Source organism: Gekko japonicus, unplaced genomic scaffold, assembly GCF_001447785.1.
Source record: "Gekko japonicus isolate JY-2015 unplaced genomic scaffold, Gekko_japonicus_V1.1 scaffold502, whole genome shotgun sequence".
NCBI classification, from domain to species: Eukaryota; Metazoa; Chordata; class Lepidosauria; order Squamata; family Gekkonidae; genus Gekko; species Gekko japonicus.
The window spans coordinates 751,371-771,112 of record NW_015169186.1 but is presented as its reverse complement, the minus strand read 5'-3'; the positions used below and the strand labels follow the sequence as shown (position 1 = coordinate 771,112).

General features: G+C 46.2%; 1 protein-coding gene across 1 annotated transcript in view; it reads right to left on the bottom strand.

The window, feature by feature from the left end:
• DNAH5 (dynein, axonemal, heavy chain 5) overlaps window positions 1–19,742 on the bottom strand; it is a 187,207-nt gene that overhangs the window by 87,227 nt on the left and 80,238 nt on the right. The window contains exons 38-48 of the mRNA XM_015416182.1: window positions 18,564–18,751; window positions 16,184–16,378; window positions 13,756–13,890; window positions 12,395–12,502; window positions 10,130–10,283; window positions 9,241–9,387; window positions 7,312–7,553; window positions 6,945–7,121; window positions 5,074–5,278; window positions 3,566–3,708; window positions 1,415–1,549 (exon numbers count right to left, since the gene is read on the bottom strand). Coding sequence (XP_015271668.1) covers window positions 1,415–1,549; window positions 3,566–3,708; window positions 5,074–5,278; window positions 6,945–7,121; window positions 7,312–7,553; window positions 9,241–9,387; window positions 10,130–10,283; window positions 12,395–12,502; window positions 13,756–13,890; window positions 16,184–16,378; window positions 18,564–18,751 — 1,829 coding nt within the window. The remainder of the gene's footprint in view (window positions 1–1,414; window positions 1,550–3,565; window positions 3,709–5,073; window positions 5,279–6,944; window positions 7,122–7,311; window positions 7,554–9,240; window positions 9,388–10,129; window positions 10,284–12,394; window positions 12,503–13,755; window positions 13,891–16,183; window positions 16,379–18,563; window positions 18,752–19,742) is intronic.

The window sequence follows — 19,742 nt, the reverse complement described above, 5'->3', positions numbered from 1 at the left end:
CGGAACCAGTTAGAACTAGACTTTCCCCCGGTGTCTTTTAACTCGGCTTCTGTGGTAGAGCAGCACAGGTTGCCAACGGCTGCAGGACCTTTCCCAGATGCTGCTGTCTGATCGTGCCCTTTAGATCTGCCAGGCATTCGCAGCTGAGTTGGATCTAAAGGCATGTCTGGCCGCACCCAAAGCCTCACTAAGTTCTCATTTTCTTGGAAAAATAGTTGCCCTGATGTGTATTACGTGTTGTAGAGATCCTGAACATGCTTTTAACTTAAGGAACCTTCATTGGGAACAGTTGGCTGTACAATCCTAGAAGAATATATAGTAGACCAGAGAGAAGGGCTACTGGACATGTGATTACACTGGAGGTTTCATTTGTATTTTTGTATTTCTCTTCCTTGCCCAGTGGCTATACTTTGGAACAATTGATCTCTGGTCTTTATTGCATATTTTGGATATGTATGATTTCCTATATTTTTATATATCAGCCTATATGTTCTATATGTATTAGACCTCTGAGGAAGGCCTGTAAAGGCCGAAACACGTTAGGTCTACTTCATTAGCCCTTGTATGTTTGTATATATATATTTGTTTGTGAGGTATGAATGGGCCCTTCTTTGTTATTTTAATTTGTGTGTAATAAATATATGTATATTTTTGTATGATTTTTAGAGTTGGCCCTCTTCTATCCTTGACTAACCTTTTTAGGTTCTGAATTCTAAGTTTTAGGTTCAGGTTTTTTTCCCCTTTTCCCTTTCTGTCCTTTGAGATCCTGAACATGGACATAAACAAGTGCAACTCTTGCAGCCTCTTCCTCGTGCGGTGATACTCTTCTCTCCCAGCCCCCCCCCCACAGCATCTTCAGAGAGGGAGAGGAGCAAGTGATGACTTTCTTGTCTGATGCAGCCATCAGAGTAACACCCACTGAATTTTTTTATCACTCAGAGTTGATTGAGACACTTTTCAGCCGTTAATAGTTCATACATTTGGCTTGAGGGTCAAGACTGAGTAATTGAACCAACTGAGGAGAGAACCGATCCAGTGCAAAACTAGGGTGGTTTTTTTTTCAGGTATGCCAAAGAAGAAGAAAAAGAAGAAGAAATCTTATATTTGCATAAAAGTTAGTTATGTCCAGTACAATTTTTTTTGGCATATAACATTTTTTTTTGGGGGGGGGAGGGTGATCTTACATTCATGGATGCCTCCTTTTAAGTCAAGATGGTAGTAATAAACTTACCTGTTTAGATGTTTATATCCTGCTTTTTTGTTTGAAATACCAGGAATAAGATAGTTGGCTATGAAAATATGGCAAAAAATATATCATCTTGCTAAGTGTCTTTGAATAATCTCTTTCAGCATATTCCCAGAGTACTAAAAGGCAAGTTTCACTATCATTTGAGAGAAAAAGAATTGTAAATACCTGAAACATGAGAGGTGTTGTTGCCGATGAGAAGTTTAGACTCTTGGCCATGTGGCTTTCAGGATTATATTTTGACACATAGCCTTTGATGATGACAGTCTTTGCAGTCCCTTGTTCACCAATTAGCAACACTGCCTGAAAAAGGGAAGGGAATTCAATGGAGTCTGGGGAGGATATGCAAGCAAAGAATATTGGCAAAGGTTCAGGTGTGTTTTTTAAAAAAATACTCATTTGAAGCAACAGAGAAGTCAAAACATAACTTTCACGAGAAATGCGATTGCTACTTGCAGCATTTAGTACTCCAGCAATTTGGTGTGGCTTTGTGAGGCAGTAAACATAATAGAAGTTAATTCTCCTGGTAAAGTCTATATTGTGGTTTCTAAAAATATTTTTATTTAATTTTTAGAAATAATAGACACACACGTAAACACAAAGACAAAAACAAACATAAACATTAACATAAACAATGTTTCCTGTATACAGCGATACAACTAGTTCTAGACAATATTGCAACTGAGCACGCTTCTTTTTTCCATAAAGACCTTCTTTTAAGATTTAACTAAATATATTCCAATTAACCTTCACAATTTAAAGTCAACATTTTTTGATAAGGTTCTCACGTCGTCTCAGATGGTCATTAACCACTAAATATCCTTTTTCATTACTCTGAAGAATTCGTATCCATATATTTTCAACATCCTTTGTCAATATCTTATTGCAACCAATGTTCCCTCTAAGCTGCGGAGTTTTGTGAGCAAAAATTCTACTTTGTGAGCTACTGGCATTAAAGTTGTGAGCGAGCGATTTGGCCACTGCATCAGTTAGTTTGCTCCGGAGCCCTCCTTCCTGAGCTGAGACAAAAATGTGTGAGCCGGAGGCTAAAAAACTGTGAGCTGGCTCACACTAGCTCAGCTTAGAGGGAACACTGATTGCAACTACTATTATATACTTGTTTTCCCAAATAAATATCCACCAGTGGCATGAATTTACTACAATTTATAAACAGCTTAGCTTCCCACCTAATTACTCACCCCTTTCTGCCATATTCCCTTTTAATCATTATTTATTCCAGCAGTTTATGAAATACATATCACAGAAATGCTCACTTGTATAAAGGTAAAGTCTATATTGTGATGTAAACCTCCCAAGAAGGAAAGCCCACCACCTCCCGAGGAACTGCTCTAACTGTCAGGACGTTCTTCCTAATCTTTAGCCGAAAACTCTTTTGATTTAATTTCAACCCGTTGGTTCTGGTATGACCTTCTGGGGCAACAGAAAAATATTCCCAGTGATAAAGAACCTCAAAATTCTCATGAGAAGTTCTGCAAAAGAGCATGTTGTAGATATACTAATGTCAAGAGGGAGGAGACAGACATAAGGTTCTCTGGCCCTTATTGGTGAAACTACTCCAACTTGTCTAGGCAAGTAAAGGTAAAGGTAAAGGTTCCCTTGCTCAAAAGCCAGTCGAGTCCGACTCTCGGGTTGCGGTGCTCATCTCCGTTTCAAAGCCGAAGAGCCAGCGCTGTCCGAAGACGTTTCCGTGGTCATGTGGCCGGCATGACTAAATGCAGAGGCGCACGGAACGCTGTTACCTTCCCACTGAAGTGGTACCTATTGATCTACTTGCAATTTCTTGCTTTCGAACTGCCAGGTTGGCAGGAGCTGGAACTAGAGACGGGAGCTCACTCCGTCATGCGGCAACTCGGGTTTGGAACTGCTGAACTACTGACCTTCCACAGCCTGCAGCTCAGCATCTTAACCACTTGAGCCACCGCAGTAGGAGGTAGCAATAGTACTGGGGGGTAAGAAAGGAGGGGGATGAGAAGGCAGCACGTCAAAGAGAGCAGTAAGGCGTAGACAAAATTTTAAAATGCACAATTTAAAAAAAAACTGGAGTCAGTGATGCTAGACAGTGCTAGATTTGGATGTCAAAGACCCACACTGAAACCCTGCTGACCCACAAAGATTACTTGGAAGTGATGAGTACTTGAAACTTGTCTGACCTTGTAAGCTTACGGCACAGAGAAAATATAACAGTTGTAAAGTACTAGAAAATGGGAGGTGCTATAGTAGCTGTATTTTGAAGGTAACCCCATCAATTAACCAAGAAGCACAACTCGCACGCCGATATAAAATGTCTTATTACATTACCTTGCCTTGCTTTGCAATTGTGTGGATAAGGAAGTCCGTTCTCACATTGTCAACATTGGGCACTAGGATGGAGCTGTACTCTGGGGTGCTGTCAGTAGGGTACACATACTCTTCAATGCGAGTGTTCCAATGCATCCATTTGCCTAGCCAAAACAAAATGAAATTATTCCCCTTCACCAAAAGCCTTATATTTCAAAAGCCTTCTTCACCCAAAGAGTGATGAACACATGGAATTCACTGCCACAGGAGGTGGTGGCAGCTACAAGCATGGATGGCTTCAAGGGGGAATTGGATAACCATCTGGAGCAAAGATCCATCAGTGGCTATTAGCCACAAGGGATAGATAGGAACTCTCAGGCTGGGGCAAGTGATGCTCTGTATTCTTGGTGCTTGGGGGGGGGGGCAAAAATGGGAGGGCTTCTAGTGTCCTGGCCACACTGGTGGACCTCCTGATGGCACCTGGTATTTTTGGCCACTGTGTGACAGAGTGTTGGACTAGATGAGTCAACATTGGCTTCCTTTTTTATATAATTTTTTATTTTACAACAAACAAACTAACACAAACAAGCAAACAGATAAAAACATACAGAATTGGGGGTTCCGTTTTTGTCTTTGTTATATCTAAGATGTTACCAACACTGGCTTCTCTGATGTTACATAACTACTTTATAGCTTGGAGCTACTGTAGGAAAACTATGTAGAAATTTCTGAATGCTTTTTCCCATCTGAATAAACAAAATCAGAGAAGCAGGTGAGTCTTTAATATCAGTCACAGACAATCCAAAAAATGGCTAAGTTGTCCCTTTTATGTACCCTTTTTGCGTGAAGGGCATTCACATGCCAGGGGGAAGAAAGGCATGCCCGCAGCTCGGAGAAGAGCAGGGCAGAGCCATGGGAAGATTTCCTATGTGGTCACCCCAACAGAGTATCTTGGGACCGATCCAATGAGAAAGCTTCACAGATGTTTCACATACCGATTTTGCCGCAAGACAAAATAAAATACAAAACTATCATTGGAGCAAAATGCAGCTGGAAGTATCCAATAACCAGTTTATAAACTAGAAACTGCTTAATTAAACTCATCTTAATAATTCTGAATATGACAGTTAGTAAAAGGTAAAGGTAAAGGTTCCCTTGCTCGAAAGTTAGTCAGATCTGACTCTAGGGGGTGGTGCTCATCTCCGTTTCAAAGCCGAAGAGCCAGCGCTGTCCGAAGACGTTTCCGTGGTCATGTGACCGGCATGACTAAACACTAAGGCATACGGAATGCTGTTACCTTCCCACCAAAGAGGTAGGGTACCTATTTATCTACTTGCAATTTCTTGCTTTCGAACTGCTAGGTTGGCAGGAGCTGAGGCCAGAGACAGGAGCTCACTCCGCAATGCGGCACTCGGGTTTCAAACTGCTGAGCTACCAACTTTTCACAGCCTGCAGTTCAGCGTCTTAACCACTTGAGCCACCGTGGCCCCTATGACAGCTGGTAATACATAGCAAATGGCTTCACTAACCATCCCCAGTAACGTAGTAGTCAAACATAGTATCTTCACTTCCCTCTGGGATGTGAGGAAGGTCCAGTTCGATAGTTTTGTGGCCACGGAGCCAGTTCTCCAACTTCCGTCGGTCTTCTAATTCCAGCAGTGCTCCAATACTCCACATCAAGGAGAAGACGTATAGTCTTTCCAGGTACTCTCCTGTTATTTCACCTCCCTGTTCCTGGGTGGCAAAACACCATGACGTTTAGTTCTTTAACTGTTAATTTCTCCAAGACAAAAGGCCAAAATTCCATAGGTGCCCATAGGGAGCTACTAGGGCTGCCAGTCTCCAGTTGGCAGCAGGGGATCCCCCACTTTTACAGCTGGCCGGCAGGAGGATAACCCCTCCCCACCCCAAGAGCATGTGGGGCGACGTGCCCCAGGTCACCTAGAAGGGATGTGGACACGTCAGTGTCATGGGGGGGGAGGTGACGTTCTGTATTTTGGGCAAAACTCTACAATTTGAAGTTGATTTTACCATATAGTTTTGCCCAAAAACCAGAGTGTGCCCCCCCCATGTGCCTACACCACCTGGAAGTGAAGTAGGCACGCGTACAACATTACTTCTGGTGACGTTGGCATGTCAGGGGTGATGTTTCCAGCTCCTGAAGTGTCCCCCCATCCCACCACTGGTGAATCAAGAGAACCTGGGAACCCTAGAAGCTATAGTGAAAATTCCATAGGTGGTACCCTGTGAGGTAGGTGGGGCTGAGAGAACTCTGACAGAAACGGCTCTTTTTCAAGGACAGCTGTGCCAGAACTATGGCTTGCCCAAGGTCATCCAGCAGGTGCAAGTGGAGGAGTGGGGAATCAAACCCTCACTAATATCCCACCTCTCGCTGCGGCCTGCCATTTAGCTAAATTCCCCTAGCAACTGAAGGCAGCAATTCAGCTTCCTAAATCTACACTGGTGGGGGTAACATATTTAAGCTAAACCCTCTACATAAATATCATACAGGTGGAGATATCAGGCTGAAAAATGGAAGCAATTTCACTTTCAGTCATGAGATCACGTGTGCCTAATGAGTGGGCATTCTTTAATTATTAACAAATAAACCAGCCAATCCAAGTTTCTTGTAAAATAATAAGGTCAAAACTTCTGAGATAAAGATGAAAACCTGCATCATTGATTTTGTTCCCCCACCCCAAAATATTCCAGGACAGGACTTTTAAACTGGGCGAAGGAGAGTCCTTAAACCAGACAATCACATATTGTTGTTTGCATTAGAAGGAAGGGAACAGATCAAACAGCTCTCAAATGTTTGAACTGAAATAGGCCAGAGAAGAAGCAGAGATCCTGTCCTCTCTCATAACACGCCACCCATCTTTTGGGTGAAAGGAAAAAATAGCAGAAGGAAAGACTTGTAGAAAACAAGGTTCCCATACAACATTATGCTATTATAATGTCTACTGCTGAAGAAGGGGAGCCCCATACCACACCACAGATGATAAAAACATTAGTGGCAATTCTATTATAGATTTTTATCATTCAAGTGATACCTACCATGTCTTTTTAAACCAAAATTTGGCCAGAGAATGACATTTCACTACTCCCAGAGTGGCTACTGGCACGTAAACATAGAAGCGAGCATCGTTTCAAAAAAAGAGAGGAGAAATATTTTATACAAATGAAACAAACACTGCTACCCTGACTGATTTCATGATTTCACCAGGCATTTGCCCTGGGCCAGTTCACAATTGTATTACTGGAGGTTCTGAACACCTGCTCAGATAAAGGGTCCGCATATCTTGCCTTGACACAGCCAGATGGGCAAGGGTGATATTGCGTCTAACAAGTTTTACTGAAAGGAAACTGGATTATTTTTAAGAAGCACAAATGGCTTTACCTTGCAAGGGATAAGGCCCTGCAGCATATTGATGCTCTGCATTATCACAAAGGCCTCTAGCATCTCTGTCTTGTATTCCAAGGACTGGATGCTGAAGCAGTACACATCTGGGAACGACGTGGTATACAGCTGGCGCAGAATCTCCACTTCCTGTGGAGATCGTTTCCTCAAGAACCCCTGTGAAAGCCAATGGCAGAGCCACCTTTTTAAAAAATGCATAATGCAGTTCTTGACAGCCATTTAAATGAGAGATGCTGTGAGTATTCCCTTTTCCTCCTACGCATGCCTTCGGAAGAGATCAGAGGCCAGAAAGCAACTGGCCTGGGCACTGTGAGCAGAAAGGTCTCGAGATGCAGACATTCCTTACCTCAAGAATGGGGCTCCAGCCGAGGACTGAGGAGCTCATGAACACCATTCCATTCCTCGACACGGTCGCTGGGGATGCGTTGTCAATATTATGAGGCTCAAAGATGATCTTGCAGTTCGGGGCCATAGGGATTCGGTCTCCATTTGCAAGTGTTAATGTTTTGTTATCGTCCAGTACTGAATTCAAGTTCTCAATCCAAATTGCGTCAACGGGGCCATCGAGGACTATCCAGATGTGCTCTCCTATGACCCATCGATGGGGGAAACACATTTCATTCAAGGGAATTTTAAAACATACCAAAGATTGCGCTACCACCTGTAACGTTCTGACATCTTTGCACAGAGTTAAACCTGATGACAAGACAGATCCGGTGTGGCAAAGTGGGGAGTCCCAGGCTTGGCTGAGGAAAACCCACGTCAAAATCTGCAGGCCTGAAGCGCCACGAGATGCCTTCCACAAGCCACTGGGCAGGGTCTAGTCTTCCGACAGCCTTGAATCAGGGGGATTCTCCTTCCTTTGGAGGAAAGTACCTCCACTGAATCCAACCCCCTTATCGCCCAGCCTAATGGTTGCTGTGAAACTGAAGTACTTAGAGAATAGGTGGGACACACAAATAAAAACCACAATGCCCTGGACCAATGCTCCCTCTAAGCTGTGGAGTTTTGTGAGCAAAAATTCTACTTTGTGAGTTCCTGGCATTAAAGTTGCGAGCAAGCGATTTGGCTACTGCATAAATTAGCTGACTCCGGAGCCATCCTTCCTGAGCAAAGACAAAAATGTGTGAGCCGGAGGCTAACAAACTGTGAGCTAGCTCACACTAACTCAGCTTAGAGGGAACACTGCCCTGGACACAAAATTCTCATACACCTTTCTTTGGTTTCTAATGATCACTTCCCATAAGCCCAGAGCAAACATCCCCTCTCCGTGGTGGCAGGACCCTTGCGCTTGACAGAGGAAACACCAACATGCTGGAAAAAAACAGTCCTCACTTGAACATACGTGGAAAGTTCTAAACAGAAACGAATTTAGGCAATATCGTCTGTAGGAATGAACTTCATTGGTTGTAATAGGAGCTTCCATACATTGCTATGCAGTACAGGGCTCTACCAAGGGACGGAAATTCTGAAAATGGGTGGTGTTCCGTGGTATCTGTTTACAAATACGCAGGTCGAACAGGTAGAAAGCAAGCAGGTGTGGAGAGAGTTTCCCCTGTTCCCAATATAGCATGAAACTCACTGCATGACCTTGGAACAGAAATTCGTGAACTCATCCTAACCTACCTCACAGGGTTGTAGTGAGGATAAGATGGGGGAGGAGACCGACATCCACTGCCCTGAGTCCTCTGTAGAAAAGGCAGGCTGGAAGCGCGTCCGGTAGACAGGCACGTCCACCCCCAGAGGCAGTGGCTGAGGGAAGTGGCTTCCTTCAGAGAAGCTCCTTCTCCAGCCGGATCCCACGTGCCCAGCCTGCCCCTTCTGCCCTGTTTCCAGCAAGTAGGAATCGGCTCAGGTACCTGCCAGACATTAGTGGCACGTGAAAGGACATCTGTTGCTCAGCCCAGCATTCGATAAACAAGCCCGATAACCATCTCTGTGTGCCTGACGCCATCATCAAACTCAGCCAAATAAGCCCCAGCGATAAGGAAGGGGTGGAAATGCTGGCCGCCTGACGTAGGTGGTTCTGCTCAAAGGAAACTCCTGCCCCTGTCTAAGGCTTCTTCCCTCTCCTTCCCCACAAATCTCCCAAGAGTCCCCTTGCCCACTGAGATATATCACTGTGTCGACTGGTTTTTAAGAACTGGTGGGAGAGATGGACAGAAACCCTGGACTTCAGGGGGCTTCGAGGCACCCTAAATGCAAACACATTCTCTGCTGGAGGTTTCTTCTTTTGGCACAGAGACTTCATATAGCAAAGATGCATTCTGAGCACCTTTCTTAGCCCTCAACGTTTTCCTCCAAAGCGTGGAGAAAACCCCGTCTGTCCAGTCGTTTGTTGCAACGTCAAGACGTCCAAACATCTGAGGTGCTGTGATGGCCTTGGGGTTCATCCTCATTTCACGGTGGGGCTGTCCACAATCTGCAGAAGTCATGATTTTTAAAAGCATTTTGTTACTACTTCACGTGCCACAGGGTGACATTTCAACATCCACATTTTTCAATCCCATTAATCTGAACCGGTTGTAGTTGGAACTGTGAAAATTACTTATAACACACATATTAAAGAAAACTAGCTAAATGAAGGCTATGAAAGACAAATTAATGATTTAAAATCCCCCCCCCGAGATGTCTCCATAGTCACATAAGAATCCTAAACCCAGGATGGCATCTTCAGATCAATTGTTCTTTCATTAAAATCTGCCTCCATTCCTGAGGACTGGAAGGTAGCTAATGTAACTCCAGGAAATTACAGGCTGGTCAATCTGACATTGATACCGGATAAATTGGTGGATCACTGAGCTAAGCAATTTATAACCAAAAAGGTCATTGGCAAAATTAAAATTATTACAAGTACATTAGAATAAAAGTAAATTACATTCCAAGATAACAATTAAATACTTTGAAGTCTCAGAACTGCAGAAATGTATCTGGCAACTTTCAACATAGTGTCTCTGATGTTGCCAGAGTGAAAGTTATGGAGATGGTGATGAATGGAACCACTGGGGACAAGACTAAGAAAGGAGAAAGCCTGGAGGGAAGAGAGAAATGTTCAATAGTTTCAGGGAGCTGGAAACCGCGGGGTCAAAACCTTTGATCATGTGGAACTCTTAAACACTGTTTGGCCCTAATAGAAAGGGCATTATTTTGCTGGCCCTCCAAACCTGTCATGGCTTTCATCAGCGTGTGGATGCACGTCGTCTTCCCTGCCCCACTTGGTCCAAGCGCCATCATGCCGTGCCTCACGCGTTGCGTTTCAAACAGCTGGATGACCTTCAGTCTCCAGGGAGGGTGGTTGATCAAGCCGGCACCTTCCACCTGTCATGATCACCACCAAGAATCAAATCACTGCTTCTTCATCATCAGGCTTTGTGGACCAGATTTGTTGGCCAAGTTAACAAACAGCCCAACATGAATCTTTAGGACTAGTTCCAAAGTTATTGTGGGGTCAGCTATCATGGACCAGAGCCCAATGCACTGTATGAATGAAGGTGAAAGAACCTGCCTCATGATGAATTAAGAACCTCAGAAGAGCCCTGCTGGGTCAGACCAGTGAGGGTCCATCCAGTCCAGCCTCCCGTCTCACACAGGGGCCAGCCAGTTCCTCTGGAGGGCCAGCTACAGGGCAGAGAGGCCGAGGCCTTCATAAGAACCTCAGAAGAGCCCTGCTGGATCAGACCAGGGAGGCTCCATCCAGTCCAGCCTCCCGTCTCACACAGGGGCCAGCCAGTTCCTCTGGAGGACCAGCAACAGGGCAGAGAGGCCGAGGCCTTCCCCTAAGAAGAACATTGGAAGAGCCCTGCTGGGTCAGACCAGTGAGGGTCCATCTGGTCCAGCATCCTGCCTCACACAGGGGCCAGCCAGTCCCTCTGGAGGACCAGCAACAGGGCAAAGAGGCTGAGGCCTTCATAAGAACACCAGAAGAGCCCTGCTGGGTCAGACCAGTGAGGGTCCATCTGGTCCAGCCTCCCGTCTCACACAGGGGCCAGCCAGTCCCTCTGGAGGGCCAACAACAGGGCAGAGAGAGGCCGAGGCCTTCCCCTGATGTTGCCTCCCGGCTCTGGGATTCAACGGCTGAGTGTTGGTATAGTGCTGCATCAAAGTGAGGGGGAAGAGACTGTGACCTCCTATTGAACACATCCCTGCATTTAGAAAGATAACACATCAAGGGGAAAGGCTCTAGCCTAGGCCTCTATGATGTTATTCTAGCTTTCTGACAGAGCTCTGAACCTGCCTGTCACATACACAGACACAGACCTTTATTGGCATATAACCTGTCACTGAAGCTGAACTGGGCTAAGAAAGCTATAAAAACATCTTATTTATTTATTTGGATTTACCGTATTTTTCAGACCATAAGACGCACCTGACCTTAAGACGCACCTAGTTTTTAAAGGAGGAAAACAGGGGGGAAAATATTCTGAACCTTCGGTCCATAAGACGCACTCACTTTTCCTCCCACTTTTTTTGGAAGGAAAAGTGCGTCTTATGGTCCAAAAAATACGGTATATACCGCCCTCCCCAGATGGGCTCAGGGTGGTGTACAACAGTTAAATAATACAATTAAAACTAAAATAATTACACATAAAATATCATAACATCATAAAATACCATGTCCTTCTAGGAGCACAAGGTGGCATAGTCATAGCTTTCTATCTTCACAATAACCCTGTGTGTAGGTTAGGAAGAGTGACTGGCCCAAGGTAAACCTGCGTTTGTCTGGGCCAGCACACAAACTATACTCATCACAAACTCTCAGTTTGATATTTCAACACATTAACATTTTACATTCACTCGGCAGACCATGGCCATAGGTTAGAATAGTCATCTTTCAAACAACAACAGCAACACCCCTTTACGGTAAGTGATGATCCTCAACTAGAATGGTATCAGAATTGCCTTTGCTATTCTAAAAAGTGATATTTCATGATTCCACATTACTGTTCATTGTTTTAAGGGTTGTCACCTTTGTAGGCAACCAAATTGCGGAACGTCACAAGCTCCCACTGAACAAGTGGCTACTGCTGAGGACTCACTGTTCGGACTGTTACTGAAACACAAACCTCATAACCCAATAACAAAGATTTTTAGAATCCACTTTCTGAACTACCTAAGGGGAAAAGGAAAACGCCACTACCACAGATAGAGGCTGTTTCCTCTCCTAGCATAAACGTTCTGGATTTCAAAATTTACTTTTTGTATTGTTTCGTGTACATATATTGTGTATACTGGGCATATTCACTTGTAAAATAAAGTAAAAAAATCCCCTGTATCACTCATATTTTTGTCTATTGTTCTGACTTCATTTTCTCACTGCATCTTTTAAGTGAGAAAATGAAACCGATGCCGCCTTTCAAGGGTTAGTCCACCAGCAAGTTTCTTTGTCAAGCTGCAGAAATGGGGCCTTGTAAAAGACATTGTGGCGTTACCTGCTTGCTAATGGCAGCCTCCAGCTCTGGATAGCCGGCTTTGTCAAGCTGTATGCTGGGGAATAAGTCTTCAATCAGACTCAAGAATAAGGGTTCATCTTCATCAATCTACCAAGAATGACAAAAAAAAAGTGCAACAGAACAGTTAATTTCTGTAATTCAGTAATGCTTATTTACAATAGGATTCCTGGGCAGGCTGCGCTGTTGGAATCCGGCACCATTCCAGACGACAGAGAGAAGAGCTTCAACTGACAGACAGACGTGCGTTTTCCACTGCGGTGCTGGCAGAAGACAGAGCACAGCTTCCCACCTCAGCAGCCTGGAGGGAGCAGAAGGGAATACTGATAGGAAAGAGAGGGCGGCAGAGCAAGGAAGAGGCAGCCGAGGCAATCAGGGTGAGGAACACGGTGGTGGATCGCACAGAACTGAGAGGGCTTGGGAGTGCTACCCAAGTCAGGACTGGAAGCTCGTAGCAAAGGAGTCCTGTTACACTGATAATGACTGAAAAGCATTTAAGGAAGAGTATGAAGTAGGCAGGGAAGGTTGATCTAGGACAGCAGTGTTTACTCAGGAGCCACGCGATTCTTTGACATGCCACCTGCAGCTCTTCTGAGCACCCATCACCCCATGCAGCACCTCCCACCCCACCCGTCCTTCGGGAAAGGGGGCCGGGTCCTCAAAACAGCCACCACCAGGGGAATGCAGAAGTTGCATGCCTCCCTACAGCGCAGCGAGCACCACTGGTCGAAGGCTACCAGGACTGAAGGTGGCTATTCTGAGGACCCTGGCCACCCTGGGAAGCCGAGCCAGAGGCTACGGGAAGACAGCCCCCAGTACATTCATTGCCTAGGTGTTGTCAAGAGCGGCAACTTGCAGCTCTGCAGCTTGCATCAGCAGAAACACACCAACATGCCTATGGGGACGGGCTTTTCATAGGTAAAAACTAAACTTCAGGACTGGTTTGGATAGCAGGTATAACGGGGGGAGAAGAAAAAAGGTGGAGAGACAAGGCGGCACTCAGACAACCAAGAGGGATGGAGATGAGGACACAGCGAATGATGCCCCGTGAAGGGGCTCCAGAGCAGGCAGGGAAAGGCATAGCCCATCCGCCTCAGACAGAACTCCAGGTGATCAACAGAAAATGGATATAACAGATAACGAAGCGGAACAAGGAAGACCACTTCCACATTTTATTTAAGTAAACAGTAGAATCAGCAATGACTTACCTCAGAAGTAATTCTGGAAGCAGAAGTTCAGTCAAAGGAAAACTGCCTAGAAGACACTGACATTTTGATGCTAATCATTTCTGCAAGCACACCACAAGACTCAGCTGCCATAGGACGCATCTCCTCAGAGCTTACCAGCTTGGAAAGATTCATGTCTCTCAAGACCCGCATCACGATAGTGGACTCCGTGTCATCCGGGTTGGATCTTTTGGCTGCTCCCAAGGTCCGCAACACAGACAATATATTCCTGAGCCCGAAATCGTAGTGCACCTAACAAGAGGCCAAAGGTTTTTAGGCTGGGAAATTACAGGAGCTCATATTTTATGTTAATAATAGAAAAAAGTCACCCTTGTGTTTTCATCAGTAATTCCAGCGGCTTGTGCATATTGTATGTCAATGGAGATTGGTCCAGAATTGGACATCAGTCTCTGGGTAAAATTAAACATAAGGAAGGACATGGGCCTGGCCCTAAAAACAGGAACTACGTATCAAATTGTTCCTCCTCTCACTTATAACATGTAGTAATGAATACATGATGTGACACAGTGCAGTTTCAAAACATCATTTAGACCAGTTGTTTGTCTCTATATAAGGAAGCAGGGGTCGGATGGAGCCGGAGCTCTCCGGTACGTAGCTCCGGGAGTGAAGAGCACAGGGGGCGGGGTGGTCACATGACCAAGCCCCGCCCCCTGCTCTCAGCAGACCTCAGTCAGTGCCACGAGGACGCAGAAGAAGGAAGGTAAGTTGTTTGCCCACCTCCTCCTCCGCTTCCCTGGGCCCTTCCGAGGTCTGCCCCCCTCCCTGCCTCGTTTAAGAAGTCGAAACTCCATAGTAAGAGGCAAAAGGAGGGTTGGGGCCATCATCTTTTTTCCTTTAACCCTCCCCCCAGGGCCAAGTTGGACTGCCTATGTTCAGGGTGCACCCCCTAGATTCTGGCGCACGGGGCCTGAGTAGCCGGGACTGAGGGAGATAGCCTAGCGGTAAAGGGAGGATCCTCGGGCCTGGGTGAGACTACACGAGAAGCTGGCGTCCCCATCGGATGGAAAGTCCACTCCCTTGGAGTCACCCAGTGCCAGGCACCGATCTGTTTGGGCACAGATCTCGGTGCCAGCCGGCGCTCCAGGGAGGAGAAGGCGCAGCCCAAAAAGGCCTGATCCCACCCAGGTGCAGTCGTGCGGCCAGTGGGCGGGGAAAGGCAAACAGGCTCGCTCGCAGCAGCGGGAAGGAGGAAGCCGGCTCTGCAGTCCTCCGGGCCGCTTTGCTTTTCCACCCTCCGAAGTTTGGAAACTTCTCAGCTTGATGAAGGCGCAGCTCGGGGTGCGCTAAGGAGGGGGACGAGGCAGGGAGGGGGGGCCGGGTAGATCATGCCCCCTGCCAGTGAGTGGGAAGCTGGGTGGATCTTCCACCTGAGCCCCCAAAATGCCTTGAACTGAGGGGAAGCTTTCATCCCAGGCACCCCAAAACATAACAGAGGTCAGAAGCAGAGACCCTCCCGAGCCCCTTACAGCCGAACTTGCTGACTGCTCCTCCCCCCATCCCTTCCATCAGCTGTTTCCCCAACACCTCTAATAATAACTCTGTTGTGAGGAGAGAGTCACCATCACCTGAAGAAGCTGAAGAGGTACTGGCGAATTCAGCCGATGCAAAAAATTCCTTTAACAAAGGAGCTCTCCTGGCTTTCTTTTGATTTTTTTTACCCTTAAAAGCTTTAGGCAGCGTATTTTAAGTCAAGTTTGTTTAGAAATAGTAAATTAGAGTTAATTTAAGAGCAAGAGGTCCGGAAGAAGCTGGTAAGGGCTCCTGGTCAGTACGTGATTGAAGTCCTGCCCCAACATATTCTTTTTGATACTTTATAACTTCAGATGCTGGGAGTGGTTCTCTGTACCACATGGATCTCCACCGTCTTGGACACACTGTTTTAAAAGGAGAACCAGGAAGAGGAAGGCTGGCAGCTGGCAAGTGGCTATTCCTCTAGGGATGCACCAGCACTGGGCAGTGGGAGACACAGAGGCAAGGCCTCATAGCTTGGAAATGATGCTGGGAGTCCTGCCCCTCCCAGTGGACAATTCCTTGAAAAAGGGCATGTGGGGGTGGGGGTGGGCTATCCAAGAGTGGAAGAAAAGCCCTTCCAGGGAGGTGGGATCCCCTAAGAAGGCAAGGTGCAACAGGGCCTGCAGGCAGAGCAGGCACGTTCTGCCACACATGGGGAATGCCATAGTATACATTGCTTACTTCAGCCTATAGATAAAAAAAGCTCCACTACCAGCTCAAGAATGAGTCATGGCCCTGAATGTATGTTCTTCCTCATGAATCAAGATGACCAGGAGAGAGACTGAACCCAGCAGGTGCTAAATAACACTACCAACATTATCAGGCGCATTTATACGGCTGACTACAGCATCTAGGAAGATTTCTGGTTCTTTAGCTGACCGACAGACAGTGCAATACTAAGCAAATTTACACCTCTCTAAGACAATGTTAGTCAAACCAGCTGAGAAGGATGTCGGTCGGCTGAGAACGGCGGTGTGAATCTCTTCATGAGACACGACTGCACCACCCTTACCTGTTTGGATAATTGTTCTTCGCAGAGCTTGTACAGAGTGAAGAATTTCCTTGCAAGCACAATATTATCAATGAAGCCGCAGCTAGCCAGTTTGACGCGGATGATGATCTGTCGATCTGGGACCATCATTGCCACTGAACGGAAGTTGATCTTCAGGTTTTCGGGTAGCTCTTGGCGGCCAGCATACCCAGGGTTCTGAGTGGAGAGAGAGATTCATTGAGCGGACATTCATACGGGTCTCATCACTGGCAAACTTACATAACATAGTATACAGTGGAACAAGGGAAGTGCCATTTTAAACCCAAAAAAGCACCTCAGCTGCAATAAACAGCATTATTTTCACTAATGGAATCTGCCTGGTCTAAAATTATGATACCTCATGCATGGCTCCAAGGTCCCACTCCACAAACCAACTCGAGGATATTGACTGGTAAGCAATTAAATTGGTTCAAGTTAAATGCTCTGCCCTGAACCAGGCATCCACCAGCCCTTGACTGTTCCAGAATCTGAATCTCAGATCGTGCATATCCTCAGAAACAGTCTTCTACTGCGCCTGAAGACTGGCTATGAAAACATACAACAATGGAGCAGATGCAACAGCCTCCTCTCCCTTTCCATAAAATCAGAATGGCGCCATGCTTCATATGCTTTGGTTTTCCTGGCCATTTTCACTTTCCTTTTATTTAACTACCCGTTTTATGGATTCTATATTTATGTATTTAAAACATTTCTGTAATCCAGTTCAGACCGCGTGGCCAGCTTGGGCTCCACGCGGTCAAGCACAACCTTCGAGCTTTGCTCAAAGAGACAATGGACTATGCGGATCCTAGCCCGCACCAATCAGGGGACTAGGTTCCCGGCCAAGAGCCTACATAACTCTCGGCCACTGTAAATAACCTATTGGGAAGTGTGTGTGGGGGTGTTTTCGGTGGCGGTTTCATGGGGAATATAAGCCGGCCTGCGAGCCGGCCAAAGTCGTCTTGTTCCTGATCGAATAAAGTATGCTTAGCTGAAATCACTCTCCGTCTGCGTACTTTTCAATTTCTATGCCACCTTTCCACCCAACTGGGCCCCCAAGGCAGCGAACATCCTAACCCAGAGACTTTTTAGAAGGTTTTCTGGTAAATCAGTGAGCGCCTCATTTAAACCAAAAAAGAATACTGATTCCTCTGGAAAGTTCTGTCTTCTTCCAAGTGCAAAATTTAATCATGATTCCCACCCCTCTAAATGATTTAACTAGACCTTCTCCCAGCAAGAAGTGTCAGAACTCCTCTGTAACAAAGTGTTCTAATGAGCTGGATGGACTGAATGGACTGGATGCTCATTATGAGAGTGAGCCCCCTGTTGGTGGAAATAAGTATCCGCACAGAAAAAAAACCTCTGGAAAATAGAATAAGGAGATATATATATATATTTCAATAAAAACATGGTTTTAATGGAAAGTGCTGTTAGATCACAGCTGACTTATGGTGATCCTGTAGGGTCTTCAAGGCAAGAGACCGTCAGAGGTGGTTTGCCCCACTGCCTACCTCTGCACAGCAATGCTGGCCGTCCTGGGTGGTCTCCCACCCGAATACTAACCTGGGCCAACCCTGCTTAGCTTTCAAGATATGATGAAACTGAGGCATCCTGAGCCATGGCAATAAAACATACAAATATACAAGTCCACATAACAACACAACCAGGGAAGAGGGCCCATAAGAGTCACCGGAGGTACACCAAACAAAAGCCGTCATCTGCTGCTGGAAGACAATGAGAGAGAGAGAGAGAGAGAGAGAGAGAGAGAGAGAGAGAGAGAGAGATTGATTGATTCCTGGGGACAACTTCCTAAGTTTTGGCACCACGACGAAGAAGGCGCATTCTCGGGTTGTTACCCATCTAGGCTCAGATGGCCAGGACACCCAAAGCAGGGCCTCCAAAGATGACCAGAGTGGACAGGTAGGTTCATATGGAGAAGGAAATCCTTGAGGTATGTTGGCTACGAGACACTGAGAGTTTTAAAGGTGAATATCAGCACCTTGAGTTGAGCTTGGAAGCAGACTGGGAGTCTGTAGATGGAACAATCCTGGAGTGGTACTGTCCCGATGACCCATTTATGCTTTGCTTTGGTTTTTCTGCTGCTAATTTTCTTTCTGATTTACAATTGAACAGTTTTAATATAATGATGCTCTAATGCCGCTTTAATCTGCTTCCTGGTTGTGTTTATTGCTTTGTGCTTTCAATATATTCCAAGCTGCCTTGAGCAGGAGGACTGAGCCGCCTGGCCAGAGAGTGTGTCTTCCAGGCAAGATTCAACCAGGGCACATATTTCACCCCCTCCATCCACCCAGGTGACAAAGGCCAGCCGTTTCAGTGGAGTGCCAAATATCAAAGTGCTTACCATTGTCAAAAAGAGTCCAAATTCTGGATTCATCTCCACATTATCACCATCCGTAAAAATGAAGTTCTTCCTGCGCTCCTTCTTGCAGGTCAGAACAATGGCGATCTGCTGGGCCGCGACCGACAGCACCGGCAAGTCAATGCGGTTGAACTCGTCGAAGCAGCCCCAGGATCCGGACTGTGCAAGACCTTCAGCATGAGACAAAAGCCACAGCTGACGTTCGAGGAGGCGACACGGTGGCGGCTTTACAGGAGGAGAGGCCCAGGACACCCGAAGGACAGCACGGCCACATGTTTCAAAACTAAATCGAAACCAGGTCACAGAAGGCAGCCTCAGAGCCTCGGTGCATGCCCCGATAGCCCTGTTCACACGGGACGCTGGACACACGGAACACCCTGAACAGGTCTTGTTTGTGAGGAGAAAGAGGGACCAGCACTTGGAAGGACCTGGGGTTTAAAAGCAGACACTGAGCTGTGTGTTGGGTTGCCAGCTCTGACGTGGGAAATACCTGGAGATTTTTTTGGGGGGGGGTGGAGCTTGAGGAGATCAAGGGATGGGGGAGGGACTTCAGTGGGGTATAAGGCCACAGACTCCACCTTCCAAAGAAGACATTATCTCTAGGGGAACTAGTCTCTATTTGCTTAGAGATCAGTTGCCATTCCAGGATATCTCCAGCCACCGCCTGGAGGTTGGCAATCTTAGATGTACACGAACTGACCATAACATGAGAATTACTCTGTAATGTATCCAGTCCAGACAAGTCCAGAAACAAACGTCGAGCTTCGCTCCAAGAGACTATGCGGATCCCAGCCCACTCCAATCAGGGGGCTAGGTTCCCGGGTGAGAGCCTATGGGACTCTCGGCCACTGTAAATAACCTATAGGGAAGTAGGGGTGTGTTTTGGGTGGCGGTTTCTCGGGGGATATAAGCCGGCCTGAGAGTCGGCCAAAGTCGTCTTGTTCCAGATAGAATAAAGTACGCTTTGCTGAAATCACTCTCCGTCTGCGTACTTTTCATACTCTGTACATGTATAAAGAAAAATCAACTGTGCACAGTGCACGGACCACACGTTCATTCACTGCAGCTTGTGATCAGGGCTAGTATGCCGTTGTGATAGGTTACAGTGGGGTTTTTTTTAATGGTCGTGACTTTGAACGTTTAAGTGTTTTTCTCTTCTTT